The sequence below is a fragment of the Manacus vitellinus genome, unplaced genomic scaffold (genome assembly GCF_001715985.3).
Source record: "Manacus vitellinus isolate BGI_N305 unplaced genomic scaffold, ASM171598v3 ctg7180002428450_pilon, whole genome shotgun sequence".
NCBI lineage: Eukaryota > Metazoa > Chordata > Aves > Passeriformes > Pipridae > Manacus > Manacus vitellinus.
Window position 1 is genome coordinate 1 of NW_021937748.1, and position 1946 is coordinate 1946.

General features: G+C 62.6%; 1 protein-coding gene across 1 annotated transcript; it reads left to right on the forward strand.

Annotated features, from left to right (window-relative positions):
* Positions 1-57: 57 nt before the first annotated feature.
* On the forward strand, positions 58-1761 carry LOC115307810 (transcription activator BRG1-like; the record flags this gene model as incomplete). The annotated part of the gene is made up of 3 exons (XM_029963248.1): positions 58-127; positions 268-440; positions 1648-1761. Coding segments are annotated over 3 exons (357 nt in total), but the record flags the coding sequence as incomplete, so codon positions are not given.
* Between the last annotated feature and the right edge of the window lie 185 nt (positions 1762-1946).

Genomic DNA, 1946 nt, shown 5'->3' on the forward strand with positions numbered 1-1946 from the left:
TTAGGTTAATGCTGTTTCCCACCATTCCCACCATTCCCACCATTCCCTGCCCCTCAGATCCGTTGGAAGTACATGATTGTGGACGAGGGGCACCGCATGAAGAACCACCACTGCAAGCTGACCCAGGGTTAGGGTTAGGGTCAGGGTGATGCTGTGCCCCACCATTCCTACCATTCCTGGTGTTCCCTGTCCCTCAGATCCGCTGGAAGTACATGATTGTGGACGAGGGGCACCGCATGAAGAACCACCACTGCAAGCTGACCCAGGTGCTCAACACCCACTACGTGGCCCCGCGGCGGCTGCTGCTGACGGGGACGCCGCTGCAGAACAAGCTGCCCGAGCTCTGGGCCCTGCTCAACTTCCTGCTGCCCACCATCTTCAAGAGCTGCAGCACCTTCGAGCAGTGGTTCAACGCGCCCTTCGCCATGACCGGCGAGAAGGTGACCCGGCGTTCCCTGTGGGAACGGGGACTGGGGAGGTTGTGGTGTTCCCAGTGGGAATGGGGACCAGGGGGTGTTACTTTGTCACCCAGGGGGGTGGAGGGGGCACTGGAGCTGAGGGAGGGGACTTGGTGTCATCATTAATGGCACTGGAGGGGGCACTGGAGCAGTGGGATATGGTCCTGGATCAGTTGGAAGTGGCCCTGGAGCTGTGGGATGTGACTTGGCGTCACCATTAGTGACACTGGAAGGGCTGGAGGTGGCACTGAAGGAGTTGGAAGTGGCCCTGGAGGGGTTGGAAGTGGCCCTGGAGGGGCTGGAAGTGGCCCTGGAGGGGCTGGAGGCGGCACTAGAGGGGTTGGAGCTGGCACTGGAGGGGTTGTAAGTGGTCGTGGAGCAGTTGGAAGTGGCCCTGGAGGGGTTGGAGGTGGCACTGGAGGGGTTGGAAGTGGCCCTGGAGCTGTGAGATGTGACTTGGTGTCACCATTAGTGGCACTGGAAGGGCTGGAGGTGGCCCTGGAGGGGTTGGAAGCTTCTCTGGAGCTGTTGGAAGTGGCCCTGGAGCTGTGGGATGTGGTCCTGGAGCAGTTGGAGGTGGCCCTGGAGGGGTTGGAAGTGGCCCTGGAGCTGTGGGATGTGACCCTGGAGCTCTGGGCTGTGTCTCAACGCCACCTTTAAGGGCTCTGTTCCCTTCCCTGGTGCCCATCCCGTTTCCTGGTACCAACCCCCTTTCCTGGTGCCAATCCCTGCCCTTCCCTGGTGCCCATCCCCTTCCCTGGTGCCAATCCCTGCCCTTCCCTGGTGCCAATCCCTCCTGTGCCAGTCCCCTGCCCTTTCCGGTGCCATTCATTCCTGGTGGCCGGCATCCCTTCCTTGTGCCAATCCCTGCCCTTCCTGGTGCGCCCATCCCTTCCTGGTGCCCATCGCCGTTTCCTGTACCGCAACCCATTCCTGGTGCCAATCCCTGCCCTTCCCTGGTGCCCATCCCCTTCCCTGGTGCCAATCCCTGCCCTTCCCCATCCCGGGACGAGCCCTGGGATCCCCCTCCCACCCCGGGGCCGTTGCTGGATGAGGCCGAGCAGCTCCTGGGGTGGATCCCGCCGGGAATTGGGGGTCAGGGGGGTTCTGGCACAGGATGGCCCCGGTGTCCTGGGGTCCTGGGCTCCATCCCAGGCCATCCCTGGTGACATTCCCGCTCCTGGCCCAGGTGGACCTGAACGAGGAGGAGACCATCCTCATCATCCGCCGCCTGCACAAGGTGCTGCGGCCCTTCCTGCTCCGCCGCCTCAAGAAGGAGGTGGAGGCTCAGCTCCCGGAAAAGGTGACACTGGGAGGGTCCTTCCTGCTGTTCCCCTCCTTGGGATACACCCAGGGGGTCATTCCTGCTGTCCCCTTCCCTGGGATACACCCAGGGGGTCATTCCTGCTGTCCCTTTCATTGGGATACACCCAGGGGGTCCTTCCTGCTGTTCCCCTCCTTGGGATACACCCAGGGGGTCATTCCTGC